The sequence below is a fragment of the Pomacea canaliculata genome, linkage group LG1 (genome assembly GCF_003073045.1).
Source record: "Pomacea canaliculata isolate SZHN2017 linkage group LG1, ASM307304v1, whole genome shotgun sequence".
NCBI classification, from domain to species: Eukaryota; Metazoa; Mollusca; class Gastropoda; order Architaenioglossa; family Ampullariidae; genus Pomacea; species Pomacea canaliculata.
Window position 1 is genome coordinate 36,609,634 of NC_037590.1, and position 22,719 is coordinate 36,632,352.

The 22,719-nt window shown below is 45.3% G+C and overlaps 1 protein-coding gene across 1 annotated transcript; it reads right to left on the reverse strand.

The window, feature by feature from the left end:
- Positions 1-8,794: 8,794 nt before the first annotated feature.
- On the reverse strand, positions 8,795-17,748 carry LOC112557887 (plasminogen-like). Its single transcript, XM_025228009.1, has 5 exons — positions 16,921-17,748; positions 12,526-13,278; positions 11,877-12,016; positions 10,851-10,994; positions 8,795-10,629 (listed from the first exon to the last, which is right to left on the reverse strand). The coding sequence occupies exons 2-5, from the start codon at positions 12,905-12,907 to the stop codon at positions 10,075-10,077; spliced, it is 1,221 nt and encodes a 406-aa protein (XP_025083794.1). The 5' UTR covers positions 12,908-13,278; positions 16,921-17,748; the 3' UTR covers positions 8,795-10,074.
- Positions 17,749-22,719: the final 4,971 nt, after the last annotated feature.

The following is a 22,719-nucleotide window of genomic DNA, read 5'->3' on the forward strand; positions in this document are numbered from 1 at the left end:
GTTGGCCGCACACAGACACAGTCTTGACTCCTAAATACAGTATTTAAGGTATTTATTTACAGTATTTAGCACCACTCAGGCTGTTTCAGCATTCGGGTCGTGTCGGCGAAAATGTCCAACTTTCTTCATTCTTTGATCTTTGCCAACTGTTTACGGACATCCATCAGTTCGAACTCTTGTCAAAGAGGTCAGAAGGGAGTCCCGAGTAGTTTTGCTGAAACACTGCATAAACTGATGAGACTCGTGGAGGTAAGCCTTGCACAGGTTAGAGGGTCAGCGGGTAGACAGGCTTTGATCAAGCAGTGTGGACCGGGGAAGCCGCGCGCTAACAGGGTGACAAACACTCAAATGAGATGAAGAGTCAGTCCTCTCACTGCTGGCTTTTTCTCCTCACGTCTGTCTTCCTCCCGCTGTTTAATTCACTAAGCTCTTGAGGTTTTGCTAAATAGCCATGGGCGACCATGGAAGGGTGCAGCATCGCAAACTGGAAGACCAAGAACATCCCGGACTTGGAAGATCAGACAGTTTATGAATGTATGTGTGTTTCTCACAGACTTGAAGCTCGGTGAAGGGTCATCGTTCTTGATGGGAGATAACAAGTTGCCCGATCCAGAGACGACTAATAACAGACCGCACGGATCTCGTCTGTGATAAAGATCGTGGTCTCTACAAACTAAGTTCTTTCACTTCGCGGACACGTTTCTGTGTTTCTGAAGCTGACCGCCGCGGACACAAGTACGTGTCATCAACATCAATGGAATGTCACAACCAAGGGGGCGGCGAGAGTACGTACCTGAAGACTGACGTACGATAACGTTTGTCGGCCCTTCCGAGGGCCTGGAGTGATGGACCATACGTCGCGACGATCCAGCAAAACTTTCTCCGGTGGCAACCGATCTCTGGTTTGTTGTCGCCGCGACCGCCACCAACACCATCACCACCACCACCAACGAACCCAACCAACCACAAACCTCAAGCTGGTGGCGTCGCCTGTCGGCTGGCGCGGGCCCTTGAATGAGAAAGTGTGTGTGTGTACGTTGTAGTACGCGCGTTGCGTAAGTTCTTTGTTGCCTCAGGCAGGTTTTTGTCGGCGCCGGTCGGTACGAGACATGAACTTTTGTCGCTTGGCGCTGCCGGCAGTCGAGAGTTGGAGGAGGGGAGAGTGAGTGTGGGAGGGGTACGGGGGCGACCTATGTGTGTGTGCGCCCTGCGTTGCATGCACACACGGCGGTGAAACGGCCCTCCGCCCCTCGCATTTTTCAGGTTTACCCCACCACCACTCCGACTTCTCACAAGTCCTCCCTCTCCTGGTTCACCCCTTCTACCCTAGACGGCATGCGCGCGAGTGTGTGTGTACGCTGGGTGCTTTCTTCCTTATTCCCCTTCCCCACCCTCCGTCGCGAGAATCGTCATTCGCATTGCTTTGGGAGCTCGATGTCTGTCGTCATATCGTGAGACTAACAGAACCACCAATCCCACACTCTCTCTCTCGCTCAGTGGAGTTCTCGCGTCGTTGTGATTGGCATTCCTACTCCTAGTTTATTATCTTACGAGTGTACCGCGTCTGTCTAAACATTCTCTATGGTGTAGGTGTGAGTGAGCTGGTAGGCGTGCATTCGTTTCTGTTCGCCCGCGCGCGTGCGTATTAACATGCTTGCAGGCATGTGTTTGCGTAACCATGGTGCTCTAAATCTCTACAAAACAATAAACGAGTGAGGATGGTAACAACAAAAAAAACTAGCTTTAACCCAGACGGAGTGCACCTATCCCCCATCCCATCCTCACTGGCAACCTTTAAGGTGTGGGGAATCAAGGAGGGAGGTGATAGGAAGGGTGTAGCGTAAACGCTCTCGGAACGCTTTTTTTTCCCCTGGTGAGGGCAGTCAAATGGGTTTCACTGTAGTTTATTGTGATGACCTCGTTCTGGTGACCTCGCACCCCATTCTACCTCCAATCCCCAATTTCTGTTCTCTAACTCCCACCTTAGCCCGACTACCCTTAAATTACAATTTCCAGACATCCTCAGTAGCCGCCGCTCCGATGGCGATAAATCTTTATCACAAACCCGCGCATTACCGTCATTAACCGAACACTTTCATTCATTATGTTGTTCCAACACACGAGACAAGTCCACAGATCGACATGACGATTCTCTAAAACTGCTAAAACAACAAAGCAAAAGTACAATATATTTGCAAAAATTTTTTTTAATCTTTGAAGGTTATATTCTAAAAAATAGTCACTTAGCTACTTTTATCTTAATCGTATTCCTCCATGTTACATTTCCTCTTAAAATTAATTTGTTTTTGTTTTGTTTGGGGTTTCCATGAGGGAGGGTGTCTCATGGCCTACATTGGTAATATCCTTAACAACAATGTTACCCAAGGCGTCTTTCTCATGCGCGAGCGCGCACACACACACACGTTCGGTCCTACTTTATGAATCAAAGAAACCGCCTCGGGCAGAGCCTCGAGGCTACGCAGTGGTTAGCTCGCTCATTCATGTAACCGTCTTCCCTCCTCAATACCCGCTCCCGCCAGCTGACCCGTCGCGCTGTCTTCCTTTACCGCCATTTCACACCTACCCGTCTAGCTTGGCGACGTCGTCTGACCCTACCTGGGTAGGTGTGAAAACATACACAAACACCTGACCCGGCTTGTCTGACATCAAGAGATCGACACGGTTGACTAACGTCGATCGAACAGCTTTACAGCAAAGTAACTTCAGACCAACTCACACCTTCATTTCGTAATGCCCTTCTGTCTTTCGCTGCCTATAGGCCACTGTTTTCTTTTCCGGACCGAAGAAGTCGCTCGATTTTAACACCTTGCCTTTGGTGCGGATCGAGGGCTGAGATTTTATGCCTACCACACCTGAGTTATTCCACCTGTTCCTTCACTTTTCCTGCAACACTGACGGCTTTCTTTAGAAGTTTAGATGTTCGCTCGTTTGTCTGTCTGTCCGTCCGTCCGTCTGTCTATGTGTGTGATTATTTATTTTAAAATAAAAACAAAATGGTGTACCTACATGTGTTCATAATAGAAGTAAGTTTTTTTCAAACTAGGCAGCTATTAGTAAAGATCGCTTTTCTCGTTTATTAATTAGACAGATATACAGTTGTTGTCGTTCAATGCCAAGAGCATAGCACAAGAAGCGAATGTGCCACGTTCGAAAAAGAAAAATAAGATACTACTTTATTAGTCGTAGAAGGCAATAAGTAGCAGCTGTATAGGAAAGGAAGGTTAAAACCACACACCACAACAAACAATATCATAACATATTCATACCCGCTCCACCAGAAAGACCCAGACAATATAATTCAGACTCATATGATCTACATTCAGTCTCGGGGTCAGAAGGCGCACAGGGAAACAACGGAGGACAGCCTCAACCTGCTTAGTCCTGAATGCAGGTACAGAATTCTCAGTCAGACGGAAGTTGATGGAACTCTCCCGACAGGACATGCCTATCACCTCGACGTGTAGAATTGCAGACATTTTCGAAAATGCCTGCCTATTACACAGGTCACTCGATCTGGGTCGTCCCAATAAAGTTGGAAAAGGTGTGTACAAGGGGATTTAAACTGCTCTTGTCCGTCACTGGTAACCTTCTGTAAAAATTTTAAATGAATGAGAGATGGACAGCACAATTTCTATGTTATAAAATAGCAGAAGAAATCTCGAGGAGACTGGAAAACGGACCAGCTTCCTGCATGAGTGTTTGTCCAGGGTCCAGGCTATGACCTGGTTACAATTTCGCTGTCTCAACCGGTAACGACGAACGGAGTGCGGCACGTGAGAATGGGATGACTGCGTGGTTGTGTGAGCGATAAGTTTCTGGTAGGAGGAATTAGTACTATAATATTTTGTAAACGGGTGGCTAGTCGTTCACTTGCAGACTGCGCGTGGGAGTGGTGCCGCAAAGCCCGGTAGGTTAAATTTTTCAGTTTGTAAAAATGGAGTCCAATTTTTCGCAGACGATTTTTTCAATTAACTCCTAGAACGGGGCTATAGACAGAACAGCTTCCAGTTTAGCGAATGACGACAATGGCTATGTCAACAGAGTCTGCGAGAGTAACAACAATAAACAGTCAGGAGGTGGTTTATACTGTTGCGTGGAAGTGTCAAATGTTTCGGTGTAATTTTTTTTTTTCGCAGGTATATCGAAAGAGCAAGACGAGTGACAAGCCGCTCTCATTCATGCTATAGGGCAGTATAGACCATTCAGACGAAAGTTAAAATGTATTGACAGCCACGATTTGTTTGAAGCGGAAGTGTGACTGTCAACTGCTCGCCAAGACTAACAGCTGAGAACTTCACCAGAGGCCGAACGTTGGTCTCTGCATACAGTCAGCCGTCCACTTATACACGTCCGTGGTGGGACAATTCAGTGAACACCTACATGTGACTGTGAGCGTAGGCGAGAACAGTTTGTGGAGAGGAAGAGAGTGTGTAGTTTTATCTTATTAAATGTTGACAGGGCTCTTAAGTCCGGTCTCAAAATCCACCTTTTTAAGAATTAACTTTCACAGTCAAGCGCAATGTGCCTTTACCTCATTTCTCACTTCTTCATCTTCCTTCATGCAACTAGTTCATGTTTTCCATGGATTCATCCGTTTAAAGATGCTTGTATTTCTGTACGATTGTTCGCTTGTGATCCTTCGTATACAGCAGGTGGTCTTCTCAGCGGTGGTCGAGTTGTCTAGCCCTCGTGTTTTCCACTTTTGCAGCAGTCTTGCTGCAAAAATTTGGAAGTGGAAGTGGTTCTCAGAGAGGTTAAAATCGAACATAAGAATTTAATCCCTCACGTGTGTGCGTGTTAGTGCACGATGTGAGGGTTATTTGATAGCAGTGCCTACACTTTTCTCTAGCCTGTGTGAGAGTAAGTAGGCTTACTGCAATAAATAATAATCCAGCTTCAAATAATGATTTGCTTCCTACTGTTTGACAGCAAGCCAGACTGCAGCATCTGTTCCGTATCAGTATTGTTTGTCTGTCTGTAGCCGCGTGCCACATATTTTCATCAAATACTTGCCTCGTGCCTTTTATTGGGGGGTTTCGCCACCCCGGGGATTGTATTGTGCTTAACAAACAATGTAGTGTTCCATTTCTTGCATGAATGATGTGAAGTAGGAAGTCGGCTTGATGCTATACGTATGAGGATTTTAAGTACAGACTGGGTAGGAGGAGGAAACATGCAACTGGTTCTCCGTCTGTCCATCGGTGCCTGAAGACAGTTTTGCGTGAAAGCTTATGTTAAGGAATGAGTGCAAGATGGCGATCAAAGATTCTTAAAAGGAGCTTGATTTCTCGTTCATTATAACGACACCCTGTCAATTCTAACATGATAGACTCCTATTTTTACAAAGGGGAAAAAAAAATTCCTACCAGCATACAACTCGTCTCATAAAGCTGAAAGTTTTCTGTGATCAAAGACGGGATATCTAAATACCGACACTAGTGTCAAACAAGACAGCGACTGAGGATGATTCACGAAAGATCTTTTTCTTCATATTTAAATGCAGACGATAGAATTTTTCTGCACAGCGATTGTCATTCCATCATTTCGTTTACCACTCCCTTCTCTCTCTCTGAATCATATCTCTCCACACACCCATAAATCAAAAGACTCGGCCTAGGAAAAAAAGTGTTTATTATGAGCTGCCGCCTCTCAATCTCAAAAAAAGAGGAAGACGAAACGAGGGATGGACTGGGTGGATAAGAAGAGTGTAACGGCGGCGTGTGTCGTGGAAGTAGGTTGCACCCAGCTGATCCCGAGTACAATGCGTCTAGCTGGGTGCAGCTTATCTCGTCACAACTTCCCTGTAACAGCTTTTCACACTGTGAGTCATCGGTGCTCGGCGCAACATCGCTTCTGGGGATTTTTAATGCACGTCGGAAAAAAAAATTTTTTTCTTTAGAATTTTATGCATGACGACAACAAAGGATGAAAAGAAAGGAGCAGATGGTTACTAGATATATAGACAGATTACAACGTTTACTAACAAAATGGCGGATGGTATCCTCAACTGCATGAGGTCTCCCATCAGCTTGTTATTTAAACAGTAATAACTATATAGACAACGCCTCGATGATATTATATATACTGTTGTAAATGTCACATACCGACTCTTATAAAAAAATCTACAACTTTTGTCTCGTGCGATAAATTCTTGTATATGTTTTGCTGACAGGTATTTAGAGGAAAAAGGCTAAAAATTAAAAATGTGTGCTACCAAAAAGGGAAGCGCTCGAGTGTTCATGCATAATTCACTATTGAAAATGGTAAAAGCGCTCACAAAAATAAATATAAATAATTGTCTACACTCACCCCTACTAATCTGCTCATACCAGAACAGTTTGTTCCAGTGGACACAAAATTTCTCTTCTTCATTCGCGCACGCGGCTTTGTCGCGCCTTGTTCACGTCTGTCTTTGCCCTGACTTTTGACAACTTGGAAGCAGCTGATAACTACTGGCTAATAATAACAACAATAATAATAAAAGTTATTGTGCCTTATCCCATCCCTATAACGCTTTACGAAAACGCACACGACAAATAATGATACACCAGGGTTGTTCTTGAAGATGACCTCCAGTTCGTAGACCAATGAATGGATAATACAGTGTAGATAGCCTTTGTCTAAAGCAGAAAAAAAAAAACAAACAGTTACAACAAAAGACGTAGATAAACCCGTCAGGAGATTGCTGGTATCCCCATGATCCCATTTCACTATAGAGAAACTGTATTGAAATATTAAAACAAAAGACTGTTTCGCGATGATGTGAGTCCACCTGAGAGTCGTGTGCAAAGGAAGAAACTGTCCTGGCATTAGTTCAAGAAGACTAAAGTTGAAATCAGTAGATAAAAAACGATAAGCCACAGGCAAGTCAACAGCCCAACACAATGCCGAAGGTGCCGTCAACACGTGCAGGTCGTTACAATGGTACTGACACAACAGTTGTTGAGGTGAGGTTATAAACCGCGGACCGCAACCAAAGTTTAACCGTAAGTTCACGAAAAAGTCGATCTCATCTGTCCATTCAAAAAGGAAACGGGTAAAAATTCCCAAACAATCCAACACACAGAAGAGCTAAAGGAGGGTGTAGACCGTGTCGCGTGTCACGATTTCGGCCCTTCTGTCAGCGCCTGGGGACGCTCCTGTTCAGTAAGGCAGCTCACAGCAGTCGACGGTTGACGGCTGCTTTTTGTACAGTGTGCAGGGGAAAGGTCAAGGCTTCTCCCTCTGACCGTAGCCGTGTCTTACGTCACGCTCTGGCTACGACACGTGACGTCGGCTTGAGTGCTGTGTGCTGCCGGGGGGGAGCTCTGGGCACTGGTCAGGCCTCCCCTCCCTGTCCAAGGTTTTGGCGTGAAAAGCGTTCACGCTGCATGGGCGGGGTGTCGTGGGCGCTGACGATTGGTCACAGCCCCTGGGCGACAGGAAGTGACCCCCAGAGAGCAGCGTCCCTCGTGGCAGTTCTGACCTGGGCTGGTGGAGAGAGGAGCGTGTTGTGTTTGAAAAGGACGGCTTTGGGCGGTGTGGGCTGCGCCGTGTTACCCAGGACGTTTGAACTTCCCTTGAAAGTGTCCGCGACTTCCACGGGAGAGTTTCTGCCATTCCCGTTGTGGAGGCAGCTGACCGTCGGTACCATCACAAGCCGATTTGGGTTAGTAGAGTCGATTTCTTTGAGTTCTACGCGTTTCCAGTCTATGGGGCCTTAGTTGGGATTGGAGTGTGAATGGGGTTGATCTTTATGTGTTATGACTGTGTTCACGATTTTTTTATTTATTATTTGGAGTGTAAGACTTGTGTCCGGTTAGAATGGCTCCGGGTCGCAGCGCATGTGGCGCGCACCCGTGTTTCTTTAGGAGCTTATACGTGTGCTATAATATGTGTTTAGAAACTGTGCAGAAGAGCTGCCTGTTTATTGGAGGAACTGTTTTTTTTCTACAGGCTTTTATATGTTCTGCTTGTTCGCCATATTTTGCAACGTCTTCGTATGTCGCATCTTCCTCGTATTCGACATACTCTATGTGTTCTTCGTCGTCGACGTCTCATCCGCCATTGTGTCAACCAGCCACCCTGTACCCACGTCATCTCATCGGCGTGTGATGATCTCGCTTGTGCGGCCAGCCTTAAGTGGAGCAGCCAGGGCTAGGACGGCGAGCAGGGGTTGTGGCCAACCCACCTCTCGTACCTGGACGCGAGGAGGGAGGGGGGGCCAGTGTGGAGAAGAAGACTGGTGTTTCGCGGATTTTCCGAACACTTTGAGCAGACGCTTGACTGGCTGTGTCACAGTGCTCTTTGTATTTTTCTGCTGTATTTGTGTTTTATTGTAACCTCTTGGCGGGAGGTAGTCCTGTTGTTTTTGTATTTATTTGACGGGTGCTCGTGGGGGTATTTTTTGATCGTTTTTTCTGTGTGTGTGTGTGGGTGTATGTGTATGCGTGTTTATACTTGTCAGTAAACAGCGTGCTTGTATCGTTTTTCCCGTCTTTGTCGTGGTTTGTGCCGTGCACGGTTTCGAGAGGTAGTCGTAGACTGCCTCCGGCCGAGTGTCTGTGCGTGTCTGGCCGGCTGTGTGAGCGGCTGTGCGCGTGCTTCTGGCGAGGCTGGGGGTTGGAACGCGACAGACCGACAAGGTGATAAAATCAGAACAGATCGTGGACAAAGCAGACAAACCCAGAACCGCCACGTTCAGCCGACATCGCTCTTGTAATCCAAGCTTTTCGGCCTTAATTTTATGATTCCACACACTCACCACCTTGTTCCCTTTTCCTCAAACCCTCCAGCATCAACCCAGGAAGCTAAAGCTTATCACAGATTAAACGAAGGCGTTGTCCAACGATCTTAAGACCATCGCATTTACCTTGGGTTACCTTGGCGAACATTTTATTTTATGTTAAGACTTAGCATTTACATCAATATTAAACTTTGCTGTTGATATCACTTTCACCTACATTTATTCGACACTTTTTCAACCTTTGTATTATCAGTGATTAATACCAAGGCATTGTATTTACATAAAAAGTTTTTATTTAGGTACAGATTGGTTTGCTGAGACGAGGGGAAGGAACACCTGGCACACGCAGATTTTGTTCTTTGTTTTAATGACAGGAAATAAAGCTTGAATGCGTAGTTTCATAGAAAACCTCGATGATGTGTCATTTCATCTTCCTAATCGTTTTCTTCTGTTAAAAAAAAGTTCACTGGGTTTTAAAAAAAAAAATATTAAGCATGATCTTTTGAAGCAGCAATTCTATCTCTTAAGGAAAGATACAAGCAACCCTAGCTAAGACATGATCATGGTAATCGGATTCAAGCTCTGACCCTACAAATCATCACGAAAGTAGGCATTGTCAGAAGATCTGTCATTTCCCTGCCCACCCCAAGCACATCCCGCCACCATGTTGGAAGGTCTGCTCCTGGGTTAAACAGCTTCTTCCCGCAACTGCGTCCTGATACGCGCCTTCGCACTAGGCGAGACACAATCATAAATTTTGAGCAGGCATCCTCTGCTGTAGACATGTTAAATGTTGCTTTGCAACAAAGAAGTTCATCATATAGCGACTACGCAGCCTGTCTGAAGGCAGACATTACAGATGATTGAGCAATCACAAACTTTCGGCTGAGCGAACCTAACCTGAAGTGGCTTAGTATATACAACACATATCTGTTTAGGTTCTGTGTTGAATGTAAGTAAGTCTGATGCATTCTTTTTGTCAAGACTCCCCGTGAAGCTCACATTTTGGTACAAGATAGACAATATGCACTGCTGTCTAAGAAGAAAATATCTATAAACAATTTAATAAAATTGTGGACTTATATAATGAAAGAAAAAAGTCTGTACGCGGGGTGAAGATGGTGAAGGGGTGAAGGAGAACACCTCTCAACCTTTTAGTCACCAATGTCGACACTAATCAGAAGCCAGCAAATCGTGTCGGTGGCATTGTCCGTCTTGGGGCACAGCAACAACACTGTCGTTGGCAAACGAGTCTGTGCCGCCCCAACTTTGTCTCGCGAAGAATGGAGGAATTCCTTTCAGCGACTATTACTACCCAACTCGTTTAGTCACGATTGTCGGTTGGAGTTAACGGTTTCGTGGATCCAGTCCAAGTAACTCTGCACGCGAGTGTAGATGCCGTACTTTCCTTTCTTGCCGCAGCCCTCGCCATAGCTGGTGATGCCCATCAGAAACCAGCGCGTCGTGTCGGTGGCACTGTCCGTCTTGGGGCACAGCAAGGGGCCACCACTGTCGCCGGCACACGAGTCTGTGCCGCCCCGTTGGCTGCCGGCGCACAGCTGTGTCTCGGTGATCTCATACTCGAAGACACGCTGGCAGCGCTTGCGGCTGACCAACGGCACCTCCGCCTCGTGCAGGCTGTCGGCGCCGAAGACGTGCGTGCTCCTTGTCTTGCCCCAGCCCAGGATGTAGCACAGACTCTTGGGGTCTGGCGTGAAGTGCTCGTCCGGCAGGCACGCGAAGCCTACCTGGCTATCCAGCTTCAGGGGCCTGTTCAGGTGCACCAGGGCGATGTCATTGGTGATGTTGGTGTAGTCAAAGTGCGGGTGCGGGAAGACGTCTGCTGGATTCGGCCATATTTCCTTTTCTGTGTTCTCGTACTCCTGTCCCGTGAAGGAAGTGTGTAAAAAAAAAGATGATTGGTTATTAAAGCTTTATAAGTAAACCAAGCACTCACAGTCACACTCACAGAAAGAGACATGGAGAGAATCATACGGCTTAACAGTGTGATTAAAAAGATGATCCTTTGACACCCAATACTTAAGTTTGTGATGCCCCATTCTCTATAATTAACCCTTAAACGGCAGCTTTAAAAATCACTCACCTCCAAATTATGTTCTCCCACCCTTAGTACGATCCTTCGCTGTCGCCCTTTTTTCTGGACACAGTGAGCAGCAGTCAGCACCCACTGCGGGGCTATCAGAGTCCCGGCACAGTACTGTTCCTCACGACGAGTAAGAACCGCTACCTGTGGGCAACAGTGGAGTATACAACATAGTGAGGGCAACAGTGGAGTAAACAACATAGTGAAGGCAGCAGTGGGGTATACAACATAGTGAGGGCAACAGTGGAGTATACAACATAGTGAGGGCAACAGTGGAGTATACAATATAGAGCAACAGTAAGCGGTAAACGTTGTTATGGAAAACCAAAGTGTAGACGACAGTGTGTGACCAATAGTTACACAAATTTTGAAAACTCCTTGTATGAAGTGTAAGTTGTACCATGACCATAAATGGCTGTGCTTCCTAAAGTATTACACTTGTTTTTCATTTGTGTTGAACAGAATAAAATACTTGTTCTGGTACCTCACGGAAAACGTTAGAGATATCTGGGTAATGTACCTGTGGTGACGGATTTAATGGCATAGAGTGTCCTCTTCTTTTCAGACCTGAAATAATTTATTTATCGAAAGATAAAGAGGAAACTGTGTCGTAGGAGGTATAATATTCATACCGTTATTGTGTTGTACTGTGTAAATGCAGTTAGATAATGGACGTAAGCGAAAGTGTTTAAACCTTAGTTTTCGGGCCTTTCACAAAATGAACAGCTTTTGCCCCCATTCATCCATACACGGATATATCTCTGTCAATTTTTCTATGGTAGGGAACAGATTAAAATGAAAGCCATTCTCCGACCTTTCAACTGCAGGAGATAAAGAAGACTAAAAGCAAAAGGCGTGTACTCAAACACGACTGTCTGCCGGCTGGCTTTGTGTTTGATTCCCCGCCCCTCTACAGACGTCGGCGCCAATATCAGTCGATGAGACGGGTCACAGCGTTCACATCTTGACACAACACTGCCTGCCGGCAATGCCTACGGCTGTTTGTGCTTCTGAAAGTTCACGTACCTGCCAGGGCCAGCTGTGTCTCTGAGCTTCCTGTCCCCCGACCACGCGGTACGAACCTCTCGTGACCGCTGGCCTCAGTCCGCAGACTCCCTGCACGCTACCAATCTCGCTGGCACCGGAAGCCTCGCTGTTCAGCTTCTCTGCAACCACGCAAACATCCACATACAACTACAAACACGCGAACACAGTGAATAGTAGGTCCACAAACATGCGAACAGATCCCAGTGAACATAGTGAACGGATGCATCCCTACAATCACGCAAACAGTTAACAGAAACCTCCCTACAGTGAGAAGAATATCTCTAAAAGCAATGAGTCATTTGATTCTGTGGGTCGAACCACTTCTACATTTAGTAAACAGAAAAAAATCAGTTGATAACAAATGTGATTACTATTCTTTCATATGCTTGCTCGTCATTACACATTGTCTCAGATTTTAGGTCTCAATAGTCTGGTAGGCGTTTAATTAAATGCGTTGGCTACATTTCCATACTTCGCGAGGGATTTAAATATGATTTCAAGCAGGACTATCTCTTAAAAGTCCAAGAAATATTTAAACGCGCCATAATCTCTTGGTTTTCAAGTTCCACCATGTTTACGCTACGCCTTTCTGAGCCAAAGTACAAAAACGATAAAGCAGTAGAAGTACCAGCAGCTGGTGAAGATGATGATGATGACGAGGACAGCGGTAGTGTTGGTACTCCCCTCTTCATGCTGGACATCGCACTCGGATGGACGAGGCCGGTGTCCTTGCCGCCGAAGCTGCTGCTGTCATCGGCGTGAAGCCAGGTGTTCAACAAGTCGTAGGCAGGAAGCAGGCTCCGGCGCGGACACTTCGAGCCGGACACGCTGCAGCGTCGCATCTCCTGGACGAAGACGTTGCTGCAGACGTTGCGCACGATGCACTTCCGCCGACGACTCTGACGACACGAGCGCGTGCACACTCCCCAGGGCGACCAGTCAGTGTAGAAGGCGTCGTACAGCACGCGCTCGATGAAGTCGTGTCGTCGGCGTAGGCCCGAGTTCTTCATTGAAACTGAGGGAGGACACGCGCCACCTCCCCGTCGGCAATGGCGGTTCTCTCTCAGCACGGCCTTGCCACAGCGCCGCGCACCTCGACATCTGCGCACACGAGTCCGGAGCACTTCCGGTTACAAGGGCTCCATCCTGACCACGACTCGTAGTAGTCGGACAGGATGGTTTCCAAGTCAGTTATGTTGGAGTTTTGCGCGCCATTCGTGTCACTGGTTTTTATAATCTTTTGCCAGTGCGAGTCGAGGTAAGAGTCAGAACTTTGACCTGTAGAAGACACTGTCGCCGACAGAAGCAGGGTTGGTGTGTCAGATCTTGATGGAGCTTCTGCTCTCCCTCGCTTATTCACCATTAGGTTGTCCCTGAGCTCCTGTACAGCAGGAATGACAAAATGTTTTATTTCAAGGTGACAAAGCAGTTGGAAAAGCACTTTGCAATTCTATACTAACTGATGTAGCGTGAACATGGAAAATTGTATCTACATCGAGTCATTTCAAATACTGGAACCCGATATTCATGAATTGAAAAAAAGACCGCCCATATCAAACAAACAAAGCTGTACAATTTAAAGAATAAATATTCTTGAATTCACTCATGTCTATTTTCATTATAATTTATGTGCGTGAGAAGTACATCTTCCATTGCAGAACACGATGTAAATCTATTAAAGTCGGTGTGAGGAGCTAAATAATCTCTCTATACTAACACTGGAGAGAGGGCCAGACTGTCCATCCTACATCCTAGCACTTCCAAACCTCATTTCTATCCCCTTAGCATCTTGGAAGAGAGCAGAGAGAAGTCCTAGACAAAAAGATGGACAAAGTAACTCCTCCAACCAATTTTTAGAAATGATTGAAGCGGCGCGGAGGTTGGGGGATAATGAGAATATTCACGAGGGTGCTTGGTGGTGTAGATAGGGTAATATAGCAAACCACAGACCCGAAGACCTGATTCCAGAAGATCACACATTTAAGTGCATTCTAGTACGAAATATTCTTACTTGCTTGTGCCTTATTTCTTTGTGTGTGTGTGCGTGCGCGCGCGGATGAATATGTGCGTGCGTTTGGACGGGCGTACGTCATTGCTGTGTAGAAGGGAGATGGATGGTTTGAAGGGGGGTATTAGATGAGGGTGAAGGTCAAAATAAATATACTGTACACAACTTGAAAAGAAATGGGTGTGGATAGCTCTCGTAAAAGTTCAACTTACCTGCAGCCACCCACACACACCCAGCCAGCCAGTGTCAGGCACCAGACTCAGAAAAAAACAACAGCACAGCAACGGACGGCGTATTGCTGTTGACCTCGCTGCAGCTATTGACCCCCAGACATGTCAGACTCGCGCGGCACTACAGTGACGTTTGCGTCGCCTACCCCTGTCAAAGCACCCGCCAGGACAGGGACAATAAGGCAGTAAATCACCGATCGCTTTCCCTTCAACAGGGGTCCTCCCCGTCTCCCTGAACAAGTCTATGTTTGCTGTCGCATGATGGAATGTCTGGCACGAAAACGACCCACCCTCGCAAGTGCTCTCATGTTGACATCTCGTTTATGCACGCTTACCCATGTTTTGCGTCCACGCAGGTCTCACAAGAAAAATTTCCCTAAATTACACCTGCTTTTGATGACTCTTCCAACTGTAAAGGTAATAATCGAAACAACCGAACCATTAAACTGGACTACGTCTGTCTTTTTATTTATTTATTTTTTGAATCGTATGTATGAATGGGCATTACTATATTTAAGTATGTTTGGATGTAATTCTATATGGGAGTATATAGGCTGTCTCAGAGGGGGGTCTCTTTATTCCGAGAAGCCATAAAACCTGCTAGATAGCTCTCAATAGTTCGAGGGGCATTTAAATATGATTTCTCACATAGCTATCTTTATAGATCAAGAGGAATTTAAACTTTCTCTAACCCCTTCGCTCTCAAATTACACCGCATTACCATAATGTGTCAATGTATGCATAATGCTGAGTAATTGTCGTTCGAAGAAACTTGTGATAGTAGTGACAAAGAGATCCTTGTGCGCAAGAATTGCTGCGAAGACCGCGACAACGATCTCAACACACTTTTGTCAACAGAAAAAAACCTTCGTTAGCTTGCGACAGCTTTTGCATCGCTTTCCATTCATAAAAGTAGACATAAATGTTGGATACTGAACGCTTCCTGTGGCAAATGAAACCCAGGAATACCTGGGTATCTAGGTCTCTGCACCGAGACACCAGGCGAGACTGTAGAACGCAAATGGTTTTGAACAACAGTCGCGTCAGGTACCTGTGAAGACACAACAAGCTCACCTGTCGCCCAGAGACGATTCTTTACTGGATATTTCTAGCTCCATTAAGTGAGACTATAAGTGTTGTGTACATCCAACCTAAGTTGCTTGTTTTTTTGGGGGGACTAGCATTAATAAATTAATTTGACTTGAAGGTAAAAGGTAAAGTTCATCCCTAACCTTATCAGGTCGTTGGGGGATGAGGTGTTAGAGATCTCACTTTTCTCCTCTCCCTTACTGCCTTACCTTCCCCAAACCTCTATGGAGACAGGTACCCATTCCCGCCAGCTGGATCGACTGTGGGGGGAAGTTTGCCGCTCTAATCGGGCATTGAACCAGCGAGCTCTCAGTTCGGATGCCAGCACTCTAACCACGCGGCTTCCCTTGGCTTGTTTAACAGTTTATCAAAATGCTCGCTCATGGCGCAAACAAATTAAAAATACCTTACTCCAAACTAATGGTGCGTGAACCTGCGTAACATCATAATTACCTTGCTCCGGACTAATGATGCGTACATAACATCAGAAATGCCGGGCTCCGAACTCAAGGCGCATGCATAACACACATTGCCCCGCACCGTTCACGCACACAAAAAATAAATAAAATCAGGAATACCTTGCGTGGTTTTGTCTCGGTACTGTAGGTGTATTGCTTACTGCATTCACTTCATTTTTTTTTTTCTTTTTTGGTGGGAGAGAGGGTGTCCTGAGTTACTTTCGATGTCTTCCACATGTTAACAGCAGTCGTCAAGCAAGTACTAGGCAGAATGTAGGAGTCTATGAACATGGCTTTAGTCTAGGAACCCTGGCCGCGATGGTTGTTGCTTTTCGAAGTAAAATTCACATCAACGTCCTAACAAACTGATATGTCTTAATTATGTGGGCTTCCATGGTACTTGGCGTCTAGTTCACCTGTCCTCTGCGCTGTGGTGACTAGAAATTTACTAAAAAGTTGTTGTCATCAGAGAGAGAAATCAACGAGGGTTGATGGAGACTGCGAACGACCTACAAGACGTCAGGTGAATTCAGAGCTGAAGATCAACTTCACTGACAGTTTGAACAACTATATAAACAGCTAGATATGTACCAGATTTCAACATTGTCTTTCTTTTCGACGATATGTCATATATATATATTAATCCAAGCGGAAGATGGGGAGGTAGCAGACGTTGCGACACGAGCACACTGACCCTGGACCTTAGAGTAGCGCAAAAGGTAAAACCATCGTTTATCCACATTCTTGAGATCTTGTCTCGTCAGACTTGTCAGACTTGTTTTCATGGTTGATTGTTGCCAATCAGCGTTTTCCTCTGCCTTTATCATTCCTTCTTCCCTATGTGCTAAATCGCCACCAGGTAGCAGCACTTTCGTTGCCCGGTCTTGACGCTGAGGTCACGACGACAGGACAGAATATGTTATCTAGCGGAGGATGGGAAATAGAGCATTGGCACAGAAAATAAAATGGTAAACCGAAGAAAGGGAAGCAACTGCCTTTTCACAAACGGCATCAGTGAGAAAGGCCGTGCGGTACAAGAGGACGGCAAATAAACCTATCATCTACCAGAAAGACAACTTGTATCTTTATTATCGTCTGCCGTTCCGTGAAATATCCATGCGCGTGCATAGTTGTGTTCTCATGCGCGCGAGAGTATGATTCTAAATGGCTGATCAACTGTCAGTCATGTAAAATACCTGATAGCAAAACAAAAAATCAAGATAAAAGAGAATCCTTACCTGGTCTGTCGGTCTTGCTGCTGAAGGGAGCCGCAAACAGGAGAAGAATTGTCAGCAGAACTCCGAAGAGGTGGCGATGTGCGAAGACTGAGCACCACTCAGGCAGAAAGTGTCTCCCCATGTTGGCTAGTCACAGAACCTGGCTCCTGTATACAGTATCAGCACCGCTCGGCATACAGGTCGTGTCATGGAAGATGTCCAACAATCACAGCAGCTGCATTCTTTTACCCTGCTTACGGACTAACCCTGTTCGAACTATTGCCAAAGAGGTTAACCAAGAGTCGAGAGCAGTTTTGCTGAACACTGCGTATCGTGGAGATGAACCTGCGAGGGGGTCGAAGGGAAGACAGGTTTTGACGGAGCGCAGTGAGGGACGAGGACGCCGCGCGCTGTCAGGGTGACAACTGACAAACGAGATGAAGAGCCAGTCCTCTCACTGCTGCGTGTTCACATCTCTCGTTTGGATCTCGGCTTTGGTTTAGGCTGAGGGCTGCCTGTCTGGCTGGTCATCGATAATCGGAGACATCAAGTTGCTGGGTTCAGAGACGGTAAATTACAGGCCTCGTGGATAAAGTCGGTGAGAAAATTTGTCTCCAGAAAGTTTCTTGACTGTGCGTCGTCAACACTCTTTTGTTAATGAAGCTGACCGCTGAGTACTTACCATCAACGCCGTGGTCACCACGAGTCACAAAGGAAGTGACGACAAAAGTGTGAAGATGACGTCAGCGGCCCTTCCCGAGGGCATACAGAGACGGGGCCAAGCGATGCGACCAATCAGCGAGTGAAACGTTTCTTTCTCCGGTACCAACCTATTCCTGTTTTATTATTATTATTGGTCGCTGCAACCGCCACCGTCACTATACTAACCAACCAAACAATAACAAGCCTCTAGTTAGTGGTGCCGCCTGTCGGCTGTTGCCCACGTAATAGTATAAACAATGTTTGTTGCCTCGGGCAGGTTACTGTTGTCGGTGCGAGACACGAACTTTAGTCGTGTGGCGCTGCCGGCATTCTGTGGGAGGAGGATGTTACCTGTTTGTGACCTACCTGCGGGGTGAGTGCGTGCGCGCGCGCCCCACGTGTGTGTGTGTGATAAACATTAGTCAGGAAGAAAACAAAATAGTAACATACAGCAACCAGTGGTGTGCAGATCCTTTCCCACTCTCGACCTTCAACCCTTAAATTACAATTTCCCGGCATCCCACTACATGCGCCTCTTTCAGGGCGACAAATCATCACGAACCAGTGCATCCTGTCATTAAGCACAAACTTTCATTTCTTGTATGTTGTTAGTTCCATCATGTGAAGACAAAGGTCCACAGATCGACTTGACACTTCTAACTTTTAATGATAGGGCGGTTTTCCACACACATACATACAAAGTGATAGTCGTCAAAAGCTTATCGTTCGGCGCTAAACAAAAGTAGATTAAAACTTGACATTAAAAAAACAAAAATGTTACAAACCAGTCAGTTTTTCATTGTATTGTCCTATCTTGTTCGCTCTTAAAATCTCAGCTTTTGTTTAGTGTCTGTTGGACCAATATTGGTAAGAGCATCAACAATAATCTTATCTTTATTCACGAATGCTTTTTTTTTTCTGTCAGCTCCCCAAATCCACGTAGTTTCAACAACGCGTACTTAAGTCAGGACTAGTGGGAGAATTCTCAAGCGTGTATCCGTCTTCTCCCTCTGACACCCCTCCCAACTTTCCTCCGGGGTGTCCCCTGAGGTGCGCTAAGCCTGTATTGCCGTTTCTCGCCTTCTAGCTCACTGTGATCCCTTGTCTTGCCTTCGGGAAGGAGGTCTTACCTAACATATACACCCACCAACACCTGGCTTGTTCAACATCAAAAGATTAATACGTTTGGCTAACCTGAATCGAAACATCTGACAACAAAGTAACATGCGCGAAAACTTCAGACCAGTTCATTGCGTAATGTCCTATAGTTTTTCACCGCTCAAAGGCCACTGTTTTCTTTTCCGTCACAAGGAAGGTGGCTGGATGTAAACACTTTGCCTGTAGGTCATGATCGGGTGTGGAGGTCTGTGAGATTTTATGTCTTTATTTCGTTTTGATCAATGTTTCCAAGTTTGTTTAGTTACACCACTTGAATGGTAGGATCCTTTTGGATCAAGGAGCTTTAGCTTATTTTCTAAATGTGTATGTTTAACTAGTGAAAATTTCAGTCCTCCAGGACGATGTGGGCGAAAATCGATTACTTCACTAATGAAGTAAGCTGTGCTCAGCCTACGTGAGTATCCTGCCAGCAGCGACACCTACTGGATGGGACCCCGACGTCCACAGAACCAGTTAGTTAAATGTCGTCTCCTAACCGTTTTGAGGTTGTTAGGGAGTGAGGTGTTAGAGACCTCAATTTACTCGGGGCCAGCTTTTTTTGCCAGTCACTCAATTTCATTGAGTCTTGTTGGCAGTGGTCGAGTTGTCCGGCCCTTATTTTCTCCCCTACTGCTGTTTTTGTTGCAAATTTTGCAGCTGGCCGTGGTTCTCAGAAGAGCTGATGTCGAAAACAAGAATGTAAGCACCTGCATGCGTCACCAGTTGTAGGTGTGTTTTGTGCACGATGCACAAGCGTTAATTTTTAGCGGTTCGGAAACTTTTTTTGCTAGCCCTCTGGTGTAAGCAGACATAGTGCAAATGATGATGATGATGATGAAGCGTACACAGCGATTTGGAAAGCTTCCTGTTGCTTGCCAGCAAGTCAGCCTGTACCACCTGTTCCTTGTTTGTCTAACTGCAGCTATATGCTACCCTAACACCATTATAAAACATGTTTCATGCTTTTTGCTGTGGGGATTCACCAGTGTTCTGCTTAACGGACAACGGAGCAGGGTTTCCTTCTTGCATGAATTATGTGCCTAGAAGTACAAAGTCGACCTAATGGTTAAGTATGAGAATTAATAAGCATAGACTGAGCAAGTGAACGAAACTCGGCGGTGGTGTTACACTGGCAATCGGCTTGGGCCTATCAGCTGTGCTTCGAGAATGTTCTCAATAGTTTTGAATGAAGGCTTATGTTATATGAAGGAAATAATGCTAGAAATAATTTCGGGAAGGAGATAAAAAGTTTCGGACTGCCATTAGAAGGAACTTAGTGTTTGACTATCATGTGAGTAGCAAAACGTTCAGGTGTTGTAATAACAACATATGATTTATAAGGTGCATATCCCGCTTGACAAGTAGTTCTATGCGCACGCACACACCCACACACATAAATGTATATTATGATAAAGCCAGAAGCGGTACGGTCATCACAACGTTCGTAGAGACAATGTACAAAGCAACACGAAAAACAGAAGATGCCACAGATAAAAGGGCATCCAAATCGCAGATATCCTTTATATTAAAGATTGCATATTGCACGATCAGTGACAGTCTACATGTCTGCTGAATCTCTACAAAGTACGCAGCTCCCTGTAAAGTCTCAAAAGCTTGAATAGAGTTAAAGACAAACTGATACAGTTAAACCAGAATAATTATCTTGTACAACAAAGTTATTTATATTTAAAATAACTGCACACTAGCAAAATACTCCAATGAGAGGTAAACGTGGTTTCCGTACGTACGGAACACTGAAGCTGAAAACACAATGGCTGACACTGGCAAAAGTCCCGAAGAATGGTTGAAGAATAATATTTTGCTTGATTCCTGTGGTCGGTTACAAAACACAACAGAAACTAAAGCTCAGTCATTGATAAACACACAAGCCCAAATGCATATCAACTGCAGTTATAACCAAGAATATCAACAAACAATTGTGGAGCAAGAAAGATGTCATGTTAGCTAGGCACAGCCTCGTTCTCAAGGGAAAAAAGTTTTTTCTGTAGTGACAGACTCCCATTGAAATCTTTTAGGAATACAAACTCTCTTACCAGTATACAATTCCAGTCTTATAATTTGGACACTCATAAAGTTTGTAATCAAAGACGAAAGCTTGTCGATCCTTTCCTTTCCTAGATCGTCAACGGCACTGGAAGAAAAACAAAATGACTCGCGCAAGGTTGGTGTTTTTTTAAATATATGTATTCGTGCTTCTAGTTTTAAGGTAGACAATAGGCTCTTTTTTTTTTTTTTTGGCACAATTATTTTCCTCTTTTCATTCTATCGATTTACTTCTCACTTCTATCTCCACAGACCAAATTTATCCGTACGCCACAAATCAAAGGACCCGGGCTTTAAAAGTGATTATGAGCTGCCGTCCCCCACTTTTTTTTTTTTTTAAAGAGCAAAAAAAGTCTCAAGCGATGGACTGTGTGGGTAATAGTGTACTAGCGGTGAATCGTATCTTGGAAACAGGTTCCACCCACAACTCTCCTAAAACAGCTTCTCTCACCGTGAGTCATGGTTTATAGAGGGTCGTCAGAACGTGTTTTAGAAGGGTCGCAACGTCATTAGACACCATTTTGCTTGACCAGTTGTCCACAACGCGATTAACACTCGAAACGAATGTGTTTATACGTGATCTTTTAAGTACCATCTAAAGTCAGCAGGTATCAAGGTAAGGAGGGCGATTTAATCTTAGAATGGCCATGGGCCTGCATCCCCCGAAATTGGCAACGGAACTGTGTAACTGTAAACTGTTTCATCAAGAACTTGACTTCGGTGTATAACTCAGCGAACAGGTTTCAGATGAGCAAAACACATTCGCCACATTTACATTTAAAGCTCTTATCCCTAATGAATCTTACTTATAAAGCGATCTGCCCCAGAACCAGTCAGGCTCAAAGCGCTGTACATACATACAAGCGAACTAATATTATAAACACAGAGGGTCATCTCACAACACGGAGAAGTTGGCAGCGAGAAGTTACAAACGCACGCTTAGTGTTCACTTTGACACTAGTGGACCAACGAGCAGTCCTCGATGGCCCATGATGAGCGCAAATCACACTTTCGGCTGGAGAAGGGGATGCTGCAAAAGCTACCTGTCCAATGCACTGATCTCTATAGCTTTTGATGAGTGGTACAGTTCATGCTTATCATTTCCACATTTTTACCAGTTTGGTACATTCAAGGAGATAAGACCAACATTTGTATCAATCGATCTGCTGTTGGTGTCTCTTGTCTTTAGTACAGATGATTTAGGCTAAAGCTATTAGATACAAATATGAAGCGAAGCGGATCAACAGCTACATTAGCACATTGACATTTGAAATGGTTCAGATTTTGTCTCGGGGCATGCTCTCTGGATACGACGATACCTTTTCGTCCAAGAGCTCGACGTCCTTATCATCACCCTCCTCTTCATACAGCGAAATCGCCACACGTGAACACTACAAAATCAACTATAGTAGATGAAAATTTACACCCTATTGGAGACTACAGCACGCTTGTGAACAAAGCTGTTTAATGCCTTTGACGGCACGGCCCAACAGAATGCCAGAAGATGTAACATCTATAGAAGTATATATAATTGGTATTGCTGTGAACTCTAAATACATTTCTTTAGCTCCCTTTCATCAACCCAAGATCATCAAATTTTCAAAATGTATCAGTGGAGTAGGAACTAGAAGAGCAAGGGGGTTGGGGCCTCACAAGAGATACTAAAGGAGGTAAAACGTCGTTTACTATCAGCTTGGCGTCCCCCGGCCTCTCCCAACACACACACACAAAGAAAAAGAAAGAAAAAGCCGATCGAGCATCTTCGTGCGCCACTGTGAGGGTATATATGTGTTCCCAAATTATCCCCACAAAAAATAGAATTAATTAAGCCCCTGATTCAATCAGCAATTTTAAAGGCAGCAAAACCATTTTCATTTGCTGCATTTTGCATGCGTT